At 51.3% G+C, this 20000-nt stretch overlaps 1 protein-coding gene across 1 annotated transcript in view; it reads left to right on the top strand.

Moving 5' to 3' along the window:
- LOC308156194 (CUB and sushi domain-containing protein 1) overlaps positions 1 to 20000 on the top strand; it is a gene marked incomplete at its 3' end in the record, with an annotated part of 144114 nt that overhangs the window by 47716 nt on the left and 76398 nt on the right. The window contains exons 15-21 of the mRNA XM_080529549.1: positions 678 to 816; positions 5429 to 5616; positions 6619 to 6807; positions 8908 to 9024; positions 11322 to 11537; positions 12678 to 12866; positions 19751 to 19920. Coding sequence (XP_080385675.1) covers positions 678 to 816; positions 5429 to 5616; positions 6619 to 6807; positions 8908 to 9024; positions 11322 to 11537; positions 12678 to 12866; positions 19751 to 19920 — 1208 coding nt within the window. The remainder of the gene's footprint in view (positions 1 to 677; positions 817 to 5428; positions 5617 to 6618; positions 6808 to 8907; positions 9025 to 11321; positions 11538 to 12677; positions 12867 to 19750; positions 19921 to 20000) is intronic.

Raw genomic sequence — 20000 nt, 5'->3', positions numbered from 1 at the left:
ATGTTTCTGAAGGTGTGGGAACCCTGTATTATATATTGGTTATACAGATGAGGTATGTTATAGATGAGTTATGTTATAGATGAGGTATGTTATAGATGAGTTATGTTATAGATGAGGGATGTTATAGATGAGGTATGTTATAGATGAGGTATGTTATAGATGAGGTATGTTATAGATGAGGTATGTTATTGATGAGGCATGTTATAGATGAGGTATGTTATAGATGAGGTATGTTATAGATGAGGTATGTTATAGATGAGGTATGTTATAGATGAGGTACGTTATAGATGAGGTATGTTATAGATGAGGTATGTTATAGATGAGGTATGTTATAGATGAGTTATGTTATTGATGAGGGATGTTATAGATGAGGGATGTTATAGATGAGTTATGTTATAGATGAGGTATGTTATAGATGAGGTATGTTATAGATGAGGTATGTTATACATGAGGTATGTTATAGATGAGGTATGTTATAGATGAGGTATGTTATAGATGAGGTATGTTATAGATGAGTTATGTTATTGATGAGGGATGTTATAGATGAGGGATGTTATAGATGAGTTATGTTATAGATGAGGTATGTTATAGATGAGGTATGTTATATATGAGGTATGTTATACATGAGGTATGTTATAGATGAGGTATGTTATAGATGAGTTATGTGTCGTCCCCAGCCCCGTGTGGAGGTCACCTGACTGCGGCCTCGGGCACACTGCTGTCTCCTGGTTGGCCAGGCTACTACAAAGACTCCCTCAACTGTGAGTGGATCATAGAGGCCCGGAGCGACCACGCCATCAAGATCTCCTTCGACAGGTCCTCTCTCTTTCTCTCTCTATCTCTCTCTATCTCTCTCTCTATCTCTCTCTTATCTCTCCCTCTCTCTATTCTAGAGATAATTGTATTCGGGGCACCTGACAAAAGATCGAAAAAGTCAGTCCAAAACTTGATTCTCTCTCTCTTCAAACTAAAAAAAACAGGTCAGAAATCTTGGTGTAATTCTAGACTCCGATCTAAACTTCAACAGCCACATAAACTCGATAACTAAATCAACCTACTATCACCTGAAAAACATAACAAGTATGAGAGGTTTCATGTCCAAGCAAGACCGTGAAAAACTCATCCATGCATTTGTTTCGATTATTGTAATGGTCTACTAACAGGCCTATCCTAAAGGAGCTTTTTCGTAAGCTGCAGCTCATCCAAAACGCAGCTGCTAGGGTCCTAACAAAAACAAAAAAGTTTGAACACATTACACCAATCCTGAGATCTCTACACTGGCTACCAGTCTCTCAGAGAATTTAATTCAAAATACTCCTAATTACGTACAAATCCTAAATGGTCTTGGACCAAAATACATATCAGATCTCCTCCCACCTCCTCTGTTGGATTACTCACTGTCCCCAGTTCACGCCTCAGCACCATGGGGGCTGGAGCCGTCAGCAGTTGGGCTCCCAGGCTCTGGAATGAATGAATGAATGAATGAATGAATGGTCTTTATTGTCATTGCTACAGTACAGGTACCAAACAACGACATTTAGGAGGGGTGGCTCCCCTGGTGTTAGGAAAGAAAAAAAAACACTTTTAAAAAAATCACAAGAAGGGAAGGAGCTGGTTTACATAAATAAAGGCTATGTACACTATCCACTATACTATACTGTACAGATAGACGACTAGGGTTGTCATATTGCACAATAGTGTTATTGCACATTTATTTAAAGTGTCGCAGTTTGCAGGCTTGAAATGTACATATTTGTGCCTCAGCACTACACCTGATTTTTTCAGTCCAGCAGCTGCCATCAATCCGTCCAGACTGTCCAGGGCCCAGAACCTAGGTCTTTGCTGTGTTCAGGGCCTGGACGGCCCTGTGGTAGAAGCTGTTCTTCAGTCTGTTTGTCCTTGCGGCCAAGGTCCTGAACCGCCTTTTCGAGGGCAGCCTGGTAAAGTGTTCGTACCCAGGGTGGGTCGGGTCCCTGGAGATCTTGGAGGCCTTCCTGAGACAGCGTGTGTTGTACAGCTCTTCCAGAGAGGGGAGGGGGGTGCCGGTGATCTTCTGTGCTGTTCTCACGACTCTCTGTAGCGCATTTCTCTCCGCGGTTGTGCAGCTGGAGAACCAGGTGCAGATGCCGTAGGTGAGGATGCTTTCCACTGCGCCGCGGTAGAAGGTCACCAGTATCTCCTGCTTGCTGTGTTCCTTCCTGAGGACTCTCAGGATGTATAGCCGCTGTTGTGCCTTCTTGATGGTGGCTTTTGTGTTGTCCTTCCAGGTCAGGTCATCCCGCATGTGCATCCCCAGGAATCGGAGGGTTGAGACTCTCTCCACGCTCTCTCCGTCGATGAGCAGGGGCTGGATCTCAGACTTTTTCCTCCTGAAGTCTACGATGATTTCCTGGGTCTTTGACTTGTTCAGCAGCAGGTTGTTAACCTTGCACAGCTTGCTCAGTTGCTCTACCTCATCCCTGTACGCCGCCTCGTCCCCCCCCCGAGATGCATCCCACCACGGTGGTGTCGTCTGCAAACTTTACGATGGAGTTGCTGGGGTGGACGGGGGTGAAGTCGTAGGTGTAGAGGTTGTAGAGGATGGGGCTTAGCACGCAGCCCTGGGGGGAACCAGTGCTGAGTCTGAGGGCTGTGGAGGTGTGGGGGCCCACCCGCACCCTCTGGGGGCGGTCGGTCAGGAAGTCCTTGATCCATGCACATATAGAGTGTGATAGACCCAGGTCTAGTAGTTTGGTCACTAGCCTGTCTGGAAGGATGGTGTTGAAGGCGGAGCTGAAGTCCACAAAGAGCAGTCTCGCGTAGCTGTTTCCCCTCTCCAGGTGGGATAGAGTGGCGTGGAGAGTCGTCGCGATGGCGTCCTCTGTGGACCTGTGGGCTCTGTAGGCGAACTGGTATGGATCCAGGTTGGGCGGGAGGCGTGTGAGTATGTGGGCCCGGACTAGTTTCTCGAAGCACTTCATGATGATTGGTGTGAGTGCCACCGGGCGGTAGTCGTTTAGGCAGCTCACCGTGCTTTTCTTCGGGACTGGGATGATAGTTGAGGTTTTCAGGCAGGGTGGGATGGTGGCCTGGGACAGGGACTGGTTGAAGATGTTGGTGAAAACCCCGGCCAGCTGGTCGGCGCAGTCCCTCAGCACCCGTCCCAGGACGCCATCCGGCCCCGAGGCTTTCCTGGGGTCCACCGCCTTCAGCACGCGTCTCACTTCATGCTCTGTGAGGGTGAGGCTGCTGAGAGCTGGAGAGAGTGGTGTTTGTGTTGTGGTTACCTCCGTTCGCCCCTCGTCGAACCGGGCGTAGAAGGTGTTCAGCTTTCCCGCCAGCAGGGGGTCGTCCTCCTCGGCTGTGAGCCTGTTGGCTCTGAAGTTTGTCATGTGCTGAACCCCCTGCCACATCCGCCTGGAGTCGTTGCTCAGGAGGCATTCTTCAATCTTCTCTCTGTGGTCTGCCTTGGCCGCTTTGATTCCGCGCTTTAGGTTAGCCCTGGTGGTGCTGTACAGCGGTGTGCTCTTCCCTGCGAAGAAGGCGTTGTCCCTCTCGTTGATCAGTTTTTGGACCTTCCCAGTCATCCATGGCTTCGTGTTTGGTAGACCCGGACCCGTTTGTCCACGGTGACTGAGTTGGTGCAGTTCACTATGTGGTTCAGAACCGACGACGTGTACTGTTCCAGGTCCTCATGCTCATATTCCTGCCATGGGGTGTCATTTAGGCAGATCTGCAGTGGAGCGGACCCTTCTGGCCAGGTTCTGACAGTCTTAGTGGTGATGGGAGCACTTTTCCCCATGGTAGTGTATGCTGGGATCAGGAGGATTGACACATGGTCAGACATGCCTAGATGAGCTAGCGGACTAGCCTTGTAAGCACGTTTGATGTTGGTGTATACCTTGTCCAGTGTTTTTTCTCCTCTTGTTGCACATTTCACATGCTGATAGAACTTGGGTAGTACTGCCTTCAGGTCGACATGATTGAAATCTCCTGCTATAATGTGAATTGCCTGTGGATCTGTGCTTTGTTGACCACTGATGACGTCATATAGAACTCCCTGCCACTCCACATCCACCAGTCTGACTATAGACTCATTCAAAAGGCAACTCAAAACCCACCTGTTCCAACCGGCATACTCACTTTAATCTGTATCCTGTGTCCTTGTCCTTCACCTCCTGTTGTTCTTTTGTTTTTGTTTTCTGTCGTTTCTTTTCTTTCTGTTTAGTTTCAACTGTGTTTGACAGCTTGTCTCACCTCCACTGTGTTTAAACCTGGCTGTATTTTACTGTGTCTTTCTTCCTGTGAGGTGTCCTTGGGTGTTTTCTGTTTTTTTTTTACTTAGTTTTTATTTCAGTTTCAGCAACTTGTACAATCATGTCATGTTTTGTCTACACTTTTTTCCATTCTTTTAGCGTCCTTGGGTGTTTTGAAAGGCGCCATACAAATAACATGTATTATTATTATTATTATTGGATCTCCTCCCAGCCTATGTTCCAGCAAGGCCCCTAAGGGCAGCTGAGACTAATCAGCTACTCTTGCAGTCACTCTGCCGCGTGCTCCTGAAACTCCCTGAAGAAATCAAACAGGCCCAAACCCTACAAATATTTAAAACTAAGCTAAAGAACCTTCATGTACTGCAGCAGATATGATTAAATACTAACACTCTCTATCTATGGCTTCCATCCATTAACTATGATCTTATTAAATGATTTATCTTTTTACTTGTTATACCTGCAGCACAGAGTTTTATGATCCATAATCCAAGCGCTATAAATTCACTGTAAATATCGGCTAACTGGGTTTGCAAAAAAAAAAGAAAAAAAAGGCGTATCGACCAGGATAGCGGTTGAATACAGATGCAGGATCACACGTGTCATTTTACAGCGGTTGAATAAAGCTGCAGTAATAACACTTTTATCTATATCTTTTTATTCATTATGTTGTTTATTATTATTTTCTATATACATGTGTCTATTCTTGTGATTTTTCTTTTCTTACTATCCTCCTTTTTTTAATGCTGTATGTAAAGCACTTTGAATTGCCCCCTTTTGTATGAAAAGTGCTATACAAATAAACTTGCCTTGCCTTGCCTTTCTATTATCTCTCTACCTCTCTCTCTCTCTCTCTCCACCTCTCTCTCTAGTCTCTCTATTCTCTCTCTCTCTCTCTGTGTCGTGACTTCCAAGTCACTTTTCTCTTCTCTATCTTTTGTTGCCTGTTTTGTTTGTGTGTCTGTGTGTGTGTGTCTGTGTCTGTGTCTGACTGTCTGTCTGTGTGTCTGTGTGTGTGTCTGTGTGTGTGTGTGTGTGTGTGTGTGTGTGTGTGTGTCTGTGTCTGTGTGTCTGTGTCTGTGTCTGTGTCTGTGTGTCTGTGTGTCTGTGTCTGACTGTCTGTGTCTGTGTCTGTGTGTGTGTCTGTGTGTGTGTGTGTGTGTGTGTGTGTGTAGGTTCCAGACGGAGGTGAACTACGACACGCTGGAGATCCGTGACGGCCCGTCCGCCTCCTCCCCTCTGATTGGAGAGTACCACGGCACGCAGGCGCCCCGCTTCCTCACCAGCACCTCCCACTTCCTGTTCCTGCTCTTCACCACCGACAACAGCCGCTCCAGCACCGGCTTCCAGATACACTACGAGAGTCAGTCGCCATCCCTCTACCCCTCCATCCCTCCATCCCTCCATCCCTCCACCCCTCCTTCCCTCCATCGCTCAAGCACAGGCTTCCAGATACACTACGAGAGTCAGTCACCATCCCTCTACCCCTCCTTCCCTCCACCCCTCCATCCCTCTACCGCACCATCCCTCCATCCCTCTACCCCTCCATCCCTCCATCCCTCTACCCCTCCATCCCTCTACCCCTCCATCCCTCCATCCCTCTACCCCTCCACCCCTCCTTCTCTCCATCGCTCCAGCACCGGCTTCCAGATACACTACGAGAGTCAGTCACCATCCCTCTACCCCTCCTTCCCTCCATCCCTCTATCCCTTTACCCCTCCATCCCTCTACCCCTCCATCCCTCCATCCCTCTACCCCTCCTTCCCTCCACCCCTCCATCCCTCTACCCCTCCATCCCTCCATCCCTCCATCCCTCCATCCCTCTACCCCTCCATCCCTCTACCCCTCCATCCCTCTACCCCTCCTTCCCTCTACCCCTCCATCCCTCTACCCCTCCATCCCTCTACCTTTCCATCCCTCTGCCCCTCCACCCCTTCATCCCTCCATCCCTCTACCCCTCCATCCCTCCATCCCTCTACCTTTCCATCCCTCTACCTCTCCATCCCTCCATCCCTCCATCCCTCCATCCCTCTACCTTTCCATCCCTCTGCCCCTCCACCCCTTCATCCCTCCATCCCTCTACCTCTCCATCCCTCTACCTCTCCATCCCTCTACCTCTCCATCCCTCCATTCCTCTAGTGAAGTGAAGTGAAGTGAAGTGAAACGTTATTTATATAGCGCCTTTCGTACATGAATGCAACTCAAAGCACTTTAGTCCTCTACCTCTCCATCCCCCATCCCTCCTTCACTCCATCCCTCCATCCCTCTACCCCTCCATCCCTCTACCTCTACCCATTCCTCTACTCCTCTACCTCTCCATCCCTCCATCCCTCCATCCTCTCACAGTTCTCTGGTTCTTCCTCAGGTGTGATGATGGAGACAGACTCCTGCTTGGACCCTGGGATCCCCGTTAACGGCCGGCGCCATGGCAACGTGTTTGCGATCGACTCCATGGTGACGTTCAGCTGTAACCAGGGTTACTCCCTTAGCGACGACGAGCCAATCGTATGTGAGAAGAACCACAAGTGGAACCATGCCCTCCCCAGCTGTGACGGTATGCTCCTCCTCTCCTCTCCTCCCTCTTCCTCCTCTCTTCTCCTCTCTCCTCTCCTCCCTCTTCCTCATCTCCTCTCCTTCCTCTTCCTCCTCTCCTCTCCTCCCTCTTCCTCCTCTCTTCTCCTGCTCCTCTCCTCCCTCTTCCTCCTCCCTTCTCTCCTCCTCTACCCTTCTCTCTTCCTCCTCCCTTCTCTCCTCCTCTCCTCCTCTACCCTTCTCTCCTCCTCACTCGTCTTCTGCACCTCTCCTCATCTCTCCTCCTCTCCTTCTCTCCTCCCCTCCTCTACCCTTCTCTCCTCTCCTCCTCTACCCTTCTCTCCTCCTCTTTCCTCTTCTGCTCCTCTACTCATCTCTCCTCCTCTACCCTTCTCTCCTCTTCTCCTCCTCTCCTTCTCTCCTCTCTCCTCTACCCTTCTCTCTCTTCTCTCTCCTCACCTCACAGAAGAGCAGCAGACACTACTAATGAGACACTCTGTTACCATGGAGACCAGGTGGTCACTCTATTACCATGGAGACCAGGTGGTCACTCTAGGGGGGGCAGGGTCATGACCTGGAGGGTTGATCCTAATGAGAGGAGAAGGAGGAGGGGAGGGGAGAGGAGGAGGGGGGAGGGGAGAGGAGGAGGGGAGAAGAGAGGAGAGGAGGAAAGGAACAGCGAAGGTAACAGCCCCTTCCTACCTGCAAGCAATGGTCAGCCACCAAACACCTGCCTGTTCAATCCACTCCTCCACCTCTGCTGGCTGACTGGCTCCTCCACTTCTATGTGGATAAAGCAGCAGTCACGCTGCCCGGTCACGACTTTACACCGTCATGGCGCCCCGTGGTGCCCAGAAGGAGCTCCCCAACGCTGTCAGGGCTGCAGAGTCACTCCCCATCTTCCCCCCGTAGACTGAAGACCTCCATCGCCTCAGGCTACACCTTAACTGCTCCTCCTGAGACACCTGCTTCCCCCTATACTGGGTCTCCAAAGATTTCTACTTCCCCCCCCTTGTACTGTTTCTCTCGCTCTAAAAAAAGAAAAAGAAAGAAAAAGTCACGCTGCCCGGTCACGACTTTTCATCGTCCTGGCGCCTCGCAGGTGGAGGGAGCTTCCCACTGCTGTCAGGACTGCAGAGTCACTCCCCATCATCCACCAAAGACTGAAGACCTCCATCTCTTCAGGCTACACCTTAACTGTCCCTCCTGAAACCTCTCCATCCCCTCTACCCGCCTGTACAGACCTCTCCATCGCCTCTACCCCTTGTAGAGTTTCTCTAGTGTAAATAACAATAACAAAAACAAAGTTATTCCGTCTTCTAGCATTTTGCCTGCCAATTGCCTCTGGTCCAGCATAGATTACTTTTTCTTGCGATGACTGATGGATAGATGATTCACTTACTTAGACAAATGTACTTGTTGTACGTTGTTTTGGATAAAGTCTTCTGCTAAGTGCCACATTTTTAAAAAATGTAATGTGAGAGGGGAGGAGAGGAGAGGAGGGGAGAGGAGAGGAGAGGAGAGGAGAGGAGAGGAGAGGAGAGGAGAGGAGGAGAGGAGAGATGGGGAGGGGAGGGGGGGACGTGGGGAGGAATAAGGTCGCTTTGGAATAAGGCATCTGCTAAATGCCAAAAATGTCAAAAAGAAAATCTAAAAAGTGTGAAGGTTGTATTAGTGTGGTGTGAAGGTTGTATTAGCCTTGTGTGAAGGTTGTATTAGTGTTGTGTTGTTTCCTCAGCACTCTGTGGAGGTTGTAACACCGTTGTGTGGAGGTTGTAACAGCGTTGTGTGGAGGTTGTAACAGCGTTGTGTGGAGGTTGTAACAGCGTTGTGTGGAGGTTGTAACAGCGGTGTGTGGAGGTTGTAACAGCGGTGTGTTGTGTCCTCAGCTCTGTGTGGAGGTTGTAACAGCGGTGTGTTGTGTCCTCAGCTCTGTGTGGAGGTTGTAACAGCGTTGTGTGGAGGTTGTAACAGCGGTGTGTGGAGGTTGTAACAGCGGTGTGTTGTGTCCTCAGCTCTGTGTGGAGGTTGTAACAGCGTTGTGTGGAGGTTGTAACAGCGTTGTGTGGAGGTTGTAACAGCGGTGTGTGGAGGTTGTAACAGCGTAGTGTTGTGTCCTCAGCTCTGTGTGGAGGTTACATCTATGGTAAGAGAGGAACCATCCTGTCGCCAGGGTTTCCCGACTTCTACCCCAACTCTCTCAACTGCACCTGGACCATCGAGGTGTCGCACGGGAAAGGTAACCATGAGCCACACCTGCCATAGCCACACCTGCCATAACCACACCTGTCATAACCACACCTGCCACACCTAAACCTGCCATAGCCACACCTATACCTGCCATAACCACACCTATACCTGTCATAGCCACACCTATACCTGTCATAGCCACACCCACACCTGTCATAGCCACACCCACACCTATACCTGTCATAGCCACACCTATACCTGTCATAGCCACACCCACACCTGTCATAGCCACACCCACACCTGTCATAGCCACACCTAAACCTGCCATAGCCACACCTAAACCTGCCATAGCCACACCCACACCTGCCATAGCCACACCTATACCTGTCATAACCACACCCACACCTGTCATAGCCACACCCACACCTGTCATAGCCACACCTATACCTGTCATAGCCACACCCACACCTGTCATAGCCACACCTGTCATAGCCACACCTATACCTGTCATAGCCACACCCACACCTGTCATAGCCACACCTACACCTGTCATAGCCACACCTATACCTGTCATAGCCACACCCACACCTGTCATAGCCACACCCACACCTGCCATAGCCACACCCACACCTGCCATAGCCACACCCACACATGTCATAGCCACACCCACACCTGTCATAGCCACACCCACACCTGTCATAGCCACACCTGTCATAGCCACACCCACACCTGTCATAGCCACACCTACACCTGTCATAGTCACACCTATACCTGTCATAGCCACACCCACACCAGTCATAGCCACACCTGTCATAGCCACACCCACACCTGTCATAGCCACACCCACACCTGTCATAGCCACACCCACACCTGTCATAGCCACACCTACACCTGTCATAGCCACACCTATACCTGTCATAGCCACACCTATACCTGTCATAGCCACACCCACACCTGTCATAGCCACACCCACACCTGTCATAGCCACACCCACACCTGTCATAGCCACACCTACACCTGTCATAGCCACACCTATACCTGTCATAGCCACACCTATACCTGTCATAGCCACACCTAAACCTGTCATAGCCACACCCACACCTGTCATAGCCACACCTATACCTGTCATAGCCACACCTATACCTGTCATAGCCACACCCACACCTGTCATAGCCACACCCACACCTGTCATAGCAACACCCACACCTGGCATAGCCACACCCACACCTGGCATAGCCACACCCACACATGTCGTAGCCACACCCACACCTGTCATAGCCACACCCACACCTGTCGTAGCCACACCCACACCTGCCATAGCCACACCTATACCTGCCATAGCCACACCCACACCTGTCATAGCCACACCTACACCTGTCATAGCCACACCTATACATGCCATAGCCACACCCACACCTGTCATAGCCACACCCACACCTGTCATAGCCACACCTATACCTGTCATAGCCACACCCACACCTGTCATAGCCACACCCACACCTGTCATAGCCACACCCACACCTTCCATAGCCACACCCACACCTGCCATAGCCACACCCACACCTGCCATAGCCACACCCACACCTGCCATAGCCACACCCACACCTGCCATAGCCACACCTATACCTGTCATAGCCACACCTATACCTGTCATAGCCACACCCACACCTGTCATAGCCACACCCACACCTGTCATAGCAACACCCACACCTGTCATAGCCACACCTATACCTGTCATAGCCACACCTAAACCTGTCATAGCCACACCCACACCTGTCATAGCCACACCTATACCTGTCATAGCCACACCTATACCTGTCATAGCCACACCCACACCTGTCATAGCCACACCCACACCTGTCATAGCAACACCCACACCTGGCATAGCCACACCTATACCTGTCATAGCCACACCCACACCTGTCATAACCACACCTATACCTGTCATAACCACACCTGTCATAGCCACACCCACACCTGCCATAGCCACACCCACACCTGCCATAGCCACACCCACACCTGCCATAGCCACACCTATACCTGCCATAGCCACACCCATACCTGTCATAGCCACACCCACACCTGTCATAACCACACCCACACCTGTCATAGCCACACCCACACCTGTCATAGCCACACCCACACCTGTCATAGCCACACCCACACCTGTCATAGCCACACCCACACCTGTCATAGCCACACCCACACCTGCCATAACCACACCCACACCTGCCATAGCCACACCCACACCTGCCATAACCACACCTATACCTGTCATGTGTTGTTCATAAAGGTGTGTGTTGTTCATAAAGGTGTGTGTTGTTGTTTTTGATTGGCTGTCTGCAGGCGTGCACCTGCTCTTCCACACCTTCCACCTGGAGGAGTCACATGACTACCTGCTGGTGACGGAGGACGGCAGCTTCAGCGAGGGCGTGGCCAGGTTGACGGGCTCTCTGCTGCCCCCCGCCATCCGGGCCGGCCTGTTCGGGAACTTCAGCGCTCAGCTCCGCTTCATCTCCGACTTCTCCATGAGCTACGAAGGCTTCAACGTCACCTTCTCAGGTAGGTCACATGACCTACTCGCCTGGGTGACATCATCACCTTCTTAGGTGGCAGATCATGATGTAACGTTACATTATAATTATATACTGTATTGTATATATATATATATTAGTGCTCAAGTCAATCATTACAACATTTAATCAAGTTAACCACAATAGTAGGCTGTTTAAAGTTTAAGATATCAGTATTTTTGGGGGTGATGAAACAGAAATGTGTGGTGTTGAAATAAAGAAATTCATGACAAACTGATGATAAACTCAGCTTAGTTTTGATGATTTCTGAATAAGATTAGAATCTCTTAATTTGCAGAGTAAAAAAAGGTAAAAAAAAAGAAAAGAAAACGTCCATAATGAATTGCAGACTTGCCAGACGACCACATAAAGTACAGTTACAAAGTTAAAGTAACATCTGCGAAAAAAGTTGATGCAAACAGCTATCCTGTAAATTCTTTGCAAAGTAACATGCTGATTAAGTAAGTACTGATTGTTAGGGTTAGTAGCAGGTTGTTTTGCTCGTTTAAACAGCTGTTATACTCGTTAGCTTAGCACTATTGGCTATGGTTAGGTTAGCACACTGTCTATGAACAGTCTTTTAAGCTACAAGGAGCTGCACAACTGCTTTGTAACACCGGACCTCTTCTGGACTGAACCACCATAGCAGGTAGGACAGCTGTCTGTGTCTCAGACCTGTCTGTCGTATGAACCTAGCTCAGGGCTGGCTAGCTAGCTAGCTCTCTACTCCAGTCATCAATTATTCACCAACTCCTACCATTAGTTCGGCGCCTCTGTTGTTATTGAAGCTAGTGGCGCTGTCCCAGTCTAAAATAGAAGATATTCCTGGTCCAAATAAACATATGAACCATATCAACCGTGTCCTGTAACCTTATGTAACCTTGTGTCACAACCTTGTGTGTGTGTGTGTGTGTGTGTGTGTGTGTGTGTGTGTGTCTGTGTGTGTGTGTGTGTGTGTGTGTCTGTGTGTGTGTGTGTCTCTGTGTGTCTGTGGTGTGTGTCTGTGTCTGTCTGTGTGTGTGTGTCTGTGTGTCTGTGTCTGTGTGTGTCTGTGTGTCTGTGTCTGTGTCTGTCTGTTTGTGTGTGACGGTGTGTGTGTGTGTGTGTGTGTGTGTGTGTGTGTGTGTAGAGTACAACTTGGAGCCCTGTGAGGACCCGGGGGTTCCCGCCTACAGCAGGAGGACGGGGTTCCAGTTCGGCGTGGGCGACGCCCTCGTGTTCTCCTGTTTCCAAGGTTACCGTCTGGAGGGCGAGACCAAGACCACCTGCCTGGGGGGGGGCCGCAGGGTGTGGAGCGCCGGCCTGCCCAGGTGTGTAGGTAGGTATACACACACACACACACACACACACACAGACACACACAGACACACACACACACACACACACACACACACACAGACACAGACACAGACATGCGCACACACACACACACACACACACACACACGCACTCTCTCACACACACACACACACACACACACACACACACTCTCACACACGCACTCTCTCATACACACACACACACACACACAAATGAGGGCCACAAATGTTGCTTTTTTATAGAACTTATTCTTTTAATGATATAAAAAAGTGAGTCGGCACATACCGTTCATGTTTTTCAGGTCATTCATGTTTTTCTCATTCAGAAGTGTTCCACTGCACAAAACTGAAGATCAATGTTCTTCAAAGTCGTGTTCTGAGCTGCTGTGGAGTCTGGTGGGGGGGTAGAATTCGGGGGAACAGAATTCTCTGATCTTCTCAAAAAGATACTTCTGTCCATGTCCGTTCCGGGTGGGCTTTTCCACAGGACGGTGTGTTCGCTAAAGCTAACCACGCCTGTACTGATCCTAACCCTGTCCTGATCCTGAACCACAAACGAACACACTGCTGTCAGACTGTGGTCCGCTGGGCTAGCTAGCGTTAGCCAATTAGCGGCTAGCTCTTAACAAAAGCATTTGTTGTGTTAGCGACGAACCCTAACCCTACTAGGAACAAAGCACTGTTTGGTTACAACACAACATGCTACGAACACAGAACTACACACAGCTAGATGTTCACACAGTATAAACAAGACATGGTAACACAGATCATGAAAACTCACCTGAGTAAAGAAAGTGTTACGTGTGGCCTGGGGTGGTCCAGTGGTCTAGCACCGCGGTCTACAGTGCACACATATGCCCATGTTGGCATGGATTCGAATCCGGCGCATGCCCTGCTGACATGCCCTCTCTCCCTTCTTCTCCTTACTTTCCTGTCTGTCTTCACTATATCTGTCCAATAAAAAGAAAAATATGAGTGGGACTTCCCCACTCAGAAAAAAATATAAGAAAGTCTTACACACGATAGTGATGTACTGTGAACCTTGCGTTCGTGGGTCCTTTCTTTGCGGAATGAGTCATTTCTGAACAATTCATCACCGTCAGCAGAGTTCCCATAATAAGCACTGTCCCCGTCTGGTGACACACGGCGTGTTCGGCCTGCTGTTCAGGAGTCTTTGGCTGCAAGAGAAACCTTTTGTTCAGAATTCTCCTTTTTTTTGTCTCAGCTGGCACTTGCAATCAAGTCTTCTTATGAAGTCCATTCCGTCCTCTCCTTCCTGAGAGCCGTTCTCCTCCTCGTCAGAACAGCACCTGTTGTTGAAGTGATCCAGATCAGAAATCTTGTCCTCGCTTTTGACAACTTCAGATTCCAAATCGGACGTATTTCCACCATGCATGTAGTCATGGATGAACAACATACATGTAGTCATGGATGTGTTGTAGTTTTATATCAAATATACTGTAGTGCCGAGAGACGGGAGTCGGAGGCGGCGTATTAAATGTCACAGCTAGACGTTTATTGACAGACATGAACCAGTTGTTATCACACACTTAAAACAGGAACTAAAACTCAGTACCACCCACTTAACCCTCCGTACGGAACAATACTCCCAACTATTAGTTCCGGGGGTGAATTATGTTAACCCACCACACAAGCCCCCCCAGAATTCACCCATAGTCAAAATCCCTGTGTCGGGGAGGGACGACGATCCGACCCCGGCGGGTGCGGGACGCAGGGGCATCCGGGGCAGGGCCAGCCGGGGCCGGGGGAACCGGGACAGGGGCAGGGGCAGGGGCAGCTGAAGGCACCGCGACCGGGGGCGGCCACGGCGTGGGGGCTGAGCCAGTTCCAATGGCCGGGAAACGTCCACGTGAGCGGACTTGATCCTATCAATGGAGACCGTCTCGTGTCTACCACCAACGTCCACCACCAGGGTCTTGTCCCCGTGTTGTAGGACCTTGAACGGGCCATCGTAAGGGGGGCGTAGGGGGCCGCGGTGGGCGTCGTGGCGAATGAAGACAAAGTCTGACGAGCGCAGCTCGGTGGGGACCCGGAAAGCAGGGGTACCGTGCTGTGAAGTGGGGACGGGTGCGAACACCTCAGCGGCTTCCAGTAGGGAGGAGCGCTGCCTGGCTGCAGACCAGGGGACAGTGGCATCCGGGATGAAATCCCCGGGGACTCGTAGGGTTTGGCCGTACACGAGTTCGGCAGACGAGGACTGCAAGTCCTCTTTGGGGGCACATCTGAGGCCAAGCATGACCCACGGAAGTTTGTCCACCCAGTTGCCGTCCGTCAAACCCGCGCGTAGGGCCGCCTTCATTGAGCGGTGGAACCGCTCGCACAAACCGTTAGCCTGGGGGTGATAGGCAGTAGTGCGGTGCAGCTTAACCCCCAAACCACTAGCTACAGCGTTCCACAGCTCCGAGGTAAACTGCGAGCCATGGTCAGAGGACAGGTCAGACGGGGTCCCAAAGCGCGCGACCCACGTGCCGATGAACGCACGGGCCACGTCGGAAGACGCCGTCGAGGAGAGGGGAACGGCTTCGGGCCAGCGGGTCGTCCTGTCCACCATGGTGAAAAGGTAGGTGAAGCCGTGAGAGGCGGGCAGTGGTCCCACAAGGTCGACGTTGACGTGGTCGAACCTCCTCTCAGGAACAGTGAAGGGCTCAAAAGGGGCTCTGGTATGGCGGTGTACTTTGGCGCGTTGACAGGCCACGCACGTGTCGACCCAGCCCCTTACCTCCTTCTTGAGTCCCTGCCATACGAACTTCTCAGAAACCAATTTTACGGATGGTTTCCTGCCGGGGTGGGAGAGGTTGTGTACAGCCTCAAAAACGGGCCGACGCCAGTTCACAGGGACTAGCGGCCGCGGCTGGCCCGTAGAGAAGTCGCACAGCAGTTTTGCGCCTGAGTCACCGACTGCGACATCCTCCAAGCGTAGTCCTGTATCCGCGTTCTTGAGGGTCTGGACCCCGTGATCGGAGGCCTGGTCCGCACTCATGCGGAGGTAGTCGAGACCCAGTTGAACGGCCCCGACGACCGCTCTGGAGAGACAGTCCGCGACCACGTTGGACTTGCCAGCGATGTGTTGGATGTCTGTGGTGTACTCAGATATGTACGAGAGCTGGCGCTGCTGGCGGGCAGACCAAGGCTCGGCCACCTTGGACATGGAGAACGTGAGGGGTTTGTGATCCACGAACGCCGTGAACTCACGGCCTTCCAGCAGGAACCGGAAGTGGCGGACTGCCAAAAAGAGGCCAAGGAGCTCCCTGTCGAACGCGCTGTATTTGCGCTCTCTGGGCGTCAACTGACGGCTGAAAAAGGCGAGCGGCTGCCAGGCGCCTGCGACCCATTGTTCGTGCACCGCGCCGACGGCGTAGTCGGACGCATCGGTGGTGATGGCAACAGGGGCCTTGGGTGACGGGTGGGCCAACATGGCGGCCTGGCTTAGGGCGGTCTTGGTGGCAATGAAGGCGGCTTCCCTCTCGGCCGTCCAGTCGATGGCCTGGTTGGGGGATTTGTCCTTCATAGCCTCGTACAGCGGGTGCATGGTGTGGGCTGCACGGTGGATGAACCGGTGATAAAAAGTCACCATTCCGAGAAACTCTCGGAGTGCTCGAGCTGTGTGTGGGCGGGGGAAGGCGGAAACGGCCTCCACTTTCGATGGGAGGGGGCGGCCCCATCCTTGTTGATGAGATGCCCAAGGAATCGGATGGAGGGTAACCCGAACAGACACTTCGCCGGGTTAATGATCAGGCCATGTTGGCTGAGCCTCGTGAAGAGGTCTCGGAGATGTGCCAGATGCTCTTCCACCGAGGAGCTGGCAACGAGGATGTCGTCCAAATAGACGAATAGGAATGGCATTTCCCTGATTGTCGAATCCATTAGCCGCTGAAAGGACTGGGCCGCATTCTTAAGTCCAAACGGCATGCGTAGGAATTCGAATAGCCCGAACGGCGTGATCACCGCCGTTTTGGGAATGTCTGAAGGGTGCACGGAGACTTGGTGGTAGCCACGCACTAGGTCCACCTTTGAGAAAACCAGCTTACCCGCCAGATGCGCAGAGAAGTCCTGAATGTGGGGGACTGGGTAGCGGTCGGGTGTCGTAGCGTCGTTGAGGCGGCGGTAGTCGCCACACGGTCGCCATCCGCCGTCTGGTTTCGGCACGATGTGTAGCGGTGAGGCCCATGGGCTGTCTGAGCGGCGGATGATACCAAGGCGCTCCATGTTGGCGAACTCAGACTTAGCGACTGCTAGCCTGTCGGGGTTGAGCCGCCGGGCCCTAGCGTAGATGGGGGCGCCCTTGGTCTCTATGTGGTGCTCCACCCCATGCTTGGTAGTGGTGGCGGAAAATGTGGGCTGTGTCAAGCTGGGGAACTCGCTGAGCAGGCGCTGATAGTTGTCACCCTCTGAGAGTGAGCTGGAGAGCCCACCGTATGTCGCCTCACCGCGGACACATGCAAGTGAGGAGAATGTCAGTGCGTCCACCAGGCGGTTGTTCTTGACGTCCACGAGCAGTCCGTGAGCACATAGGAAATCTGCACCGAGGAGGGGGAAAGAGATGTCGGCCGTGACGAATTCCCATGTAAACCGCTGACCCCCGAAACATAGGTCTACAGCTTTCGTGCCATAGGTGCGGATGGGGGTGTCGTTAGCGGACTTTAAATGTGGGCCATGACCTCCCCTGGCGGTGTCATCCACTGTCGCAGGCAGGACGCTCCTCTGAGCACCGGTGTCACAGAGGAATTTGCACCCGGAGAGAGTGTCTCTGATGAACAGTAGCTGGTTTGCTGTGCCCACGCTCATAGCCACTACAGAACGCAGGCTTTGCCGTTTTCCCGCCGAGCCGTAGTTGCAAGGGGAGCGGCACCTCTTCGCCTTCGCACCAAAGCGTGAGTGGAAATAGCACATGCCTGGGCTAGTACGGCTATTGGAGGTAGGTGGGCCCATGTTAGCTAGCCTGTCTCTGCCAGGGGGAGTGTAATTGTGTGTCGGGGCTAGCACTTCAGGGGTAAAACGCTGGGTAGCTAGGAAGAAGCGGTCAGCCTCCTCTGCTAACTCACGGGGTTCCGTAATAGTCGTATTAGCGAGCGCCGTCTGTACATGTGCAGGCATGTGCCGAAGAAACAGTTCAATAAAAAGAAAATTTGGTTCTTCCGTACCTAGTAGGTTCAGCATCATGTCCATGTGCTGGGAAGGCTTGCTGTCTCCCAGCCCCTGAATTGCGAACAGACGTCGGGCTCGTTCCGACCGTGATAGTCCGAAGGTCCTGAGGAGGAGAGTCTTAAACGCTGTATATTTATTCAGGGCAGGGGGAGCTGTAATGAAGCCCACCGTTCTGGCTGCAGTGGAGCTCCCCAGAGCCGAGACGACATGGTAGTAGCGTGCAGCGTCGTCTGCAATCCCACGGAGGGCGAACTGCGCCTCCGTCTGTGCGAACCATGCTGCCGCGGATGTCTCCCAAAACTCCGGCAATTTGAGTATAACGGCGTTATTTGCCATGTTCGGTTCAGTCTCGGATACTTCAACGGGACTGACGTCGGGGTCACCAATGTAGTGCCGAGAGACGGGAGTCGGAGGCGGCGTATTAAATGTCACAGCTAGACGTTTATTGACAGACATGAACCAGTTGTTATCACACACTTAAAACAGGAACTAAAACTCAGTACCACCCACTTAACCCTCCGTACGGAACAATACTCCCAACTATTAGTTCCGGGGGTGAATTATGTTAACCCACCACAATACAGAGAATTGAAGTCTGTATCTCTACATTCTGGGAAATCGTAGCTAACAATTCAGTCTGCCTGGGGACAGTGCCAATGATTTGTTGCGCACTTACTGAAGTCTAGTTTCCTGTCACCACATTTTGTTTGCCGAGATTAGTGTTCTCATAAAGGGTGTCGACTTTGTATATAAGGGGTGTGCTCAGTGAAGGCTTGGAGGCTCTGGGGCTCTAGACTTTGCAAACTCTAGACTGCTGTCATGTAACTTTATAAATAAAAGGCTTCAAGCTAAGTTGATCAATCTCCTTGTGTTCAATATTCAATATCAATAGAGAAGGAACCAGATTAAATCCATTACCGATGATGTACCATACATGTAGTCATGGATGAACAAGTTCATGAATTTTCCGCTCTCAATCACGTCACCTCTCCATCATGTTACTGGCAGCTGACAGTTTGTTGATAGCATCGGCAAGAGTTGGAGGGCTTCCATAGAGCTGGAGGGTGTTCTTTGTCTTCTATAGTTGGACGTGAAACTTGTAATCAGCAGTGGCATCAGCCCCCTGGAACTGGATGGAAAAACAAGCTTACTTTGCTTACAAACTGTCAAGTATTATAAGTTATCGTAAAACTGTTTTTTTTTATATAGAGTATTGAGTACTTTAAAACTTCAAGTTGCATATTATGAAAAAAAAGCACATTTTGTTGAAAAGGAATCTTATTTTTTATTTCCAACGTTCCACGGTTGCCGACTTGTTCCCCCTTTCACCAGCTGCGCGCACACACACACACACACACAGACGCGCACACACACACACACACACACACACACACACACACACACTCTCTCTCTGCTCAACTCTTCACTTTCATCATCGACAGATTTTTATTTTCTCACAAGCATTTTCTTCTCTCTCTCTCTCTCTCTCCCTCTCTCTCTCTCTCTCTCTCTCTCTCTCTCTCTCTCTCTCTCTCTCTCTCTCTCTCTCTCTCTCTCCCCCTTTGAGGAGGAATTAGACCATCCGTTTTATAAAAGATAATTAAGACACTTTCTGGCTTTAAACACAGATGAAACAAAACCATGAAAATATCTTTATATCATATCCTCCTCCCTCCTCCCCTCCTCCCCTCCCTCCCCCCTCCCCCCTTCCCCCTAGCGGAGTGTGGGGCGTCCTCGGTGGGCAGTGAGGGGGTCCTGCTGTCTCCTAACTACCCGTCTGACTACGACAACGGCCACGAGTGTCTCTACAGCGTGCAGACGCGCCCCGGCCTCGGCCTCCGCCTCAGCGCCTCCAACTTCCTGCTGGCCGACGGGGACTTCCTGAAGGTGACACACACACACACACACACACACACACAGAGACACAGACACAGACACAGACACACACACACACACACACACACAAA

Source organism: Nansenia antarctica, assembly GCF_963989245.1.
Source record: "Nansenia antarctica genome assembly, chromosome: 1".
In the NCBI taxonomy this organism is placed as follows: domain Eukaryota; kingdom Metazoa; phylum Chordata; class Actinopteri; order Argentiniformes; family Microstomatidae; genus Nansenia; species Nansenia antarctica.
This window is presented reverse-complemented; position numbering and strand designations above follow the sequence as displayed.